At 51.9% G+C, this 695-nt stretch overlaps 1 protein-coding gene across 1 annotated transcript in view; it reads right to left on the bottom strand.

Annotated features, from left to right (window-relative positions):
• The window catches only part of LOC110595931, a 1,087-nt gene extending 940 nt beyond the window's left edge, over positions 1-147 (bottom strand). Inside the window, exon 1 of the mRNA XM_021714151.1 lies at positions 3-147. Coding sequence (XP_021569826.1) covers positions 3-111 — 109 coding nt within the window. The 5' untranslated portion in view covers positions 112-147. The remainder of the gene's footprint in view (positions 1-2) is intronic.
• Positions 148-695: the final 548 nt, after the last annotated feature.

Genomic DNA, 695 nt, shown 5'->3' with positions numbered 1-695 from the left:
AGTCGGCTCCGCCGCCGCGAACCGCGGCGCAGACTCGTGGGAAGTTGCGATGTTGGCGGCTGGACTCGCGTATTGTTCTTCCCCCGGCGCGCCGATCCTCACCGACCCCATTCTGCAGTGGGGCCGCCCGGGAGTGGTCGCAGTCGTCCCCCGTCTGTCTGAGGCGAGTGGCTTCTGCTCTCCCCGTGCCCGCTGTGTGGAGAGGGGGCACAGGAGGGTGTGTGTGTGCCCAGTGAAAACATTCTCTCGCCCAGGGGAGAGGGCTTGGTGGGGAGAAGGGTGAGCCGTCTCGGAATGCTCTTTGCTTTGTAGGCTGTAGGCTGGCGTGGTTCTCTTAGAGAAGTTCGGTTTCTGGGTGACCCGACTTGAAGAGTTTTCTTAAACTCTCAGGTGGAGTAGACGTACAGTGGATTAGTTAGTGGATTATCAAAGTAGTGCCCTCTCCATACAAATTAACGTTACATTTGCTAAGAGCATGTCATTTCTCGACTCGGATTGTGAAGACAACGGTTTTTATTTCCAGTGTATCCTAGGACCAGCTCCTACACTTCTGTGTAAGAACGCAAGATGCTAGGTAAGCTTTTTGACTTGCCCCAAAGTATACTTAACAACCATCGAAGTGTGCAAATCACTGCATTGAAAATTTTTCAGGAATGCTTTGTAGCCTAATTTCGTAATTTAGAAAACATCTGAAT

The sequence above is a fragment of the Carlito syrichta genome, unplaced genomic scaffold, assembly GCF_000164805.1.
Source record: "Carlito syrichta isolate Samal-C Ts95f unplaced genomic scaffold, Tarsius_syrichta-2.0.1 Scaffold305279, whole genome shotgun sequence".
NCBI classification, from domain to species: domain Eukaryota; kingdom Metazoa; phylum Chordata; class Mammalia; order Primates; family Tarsiidae; genus Carlito; species Carlito syrichta.
Note: the sequence above shows the minus strand (reverse complement) of the source record. Positions and strands in the feature narration are given on the sequence as shown.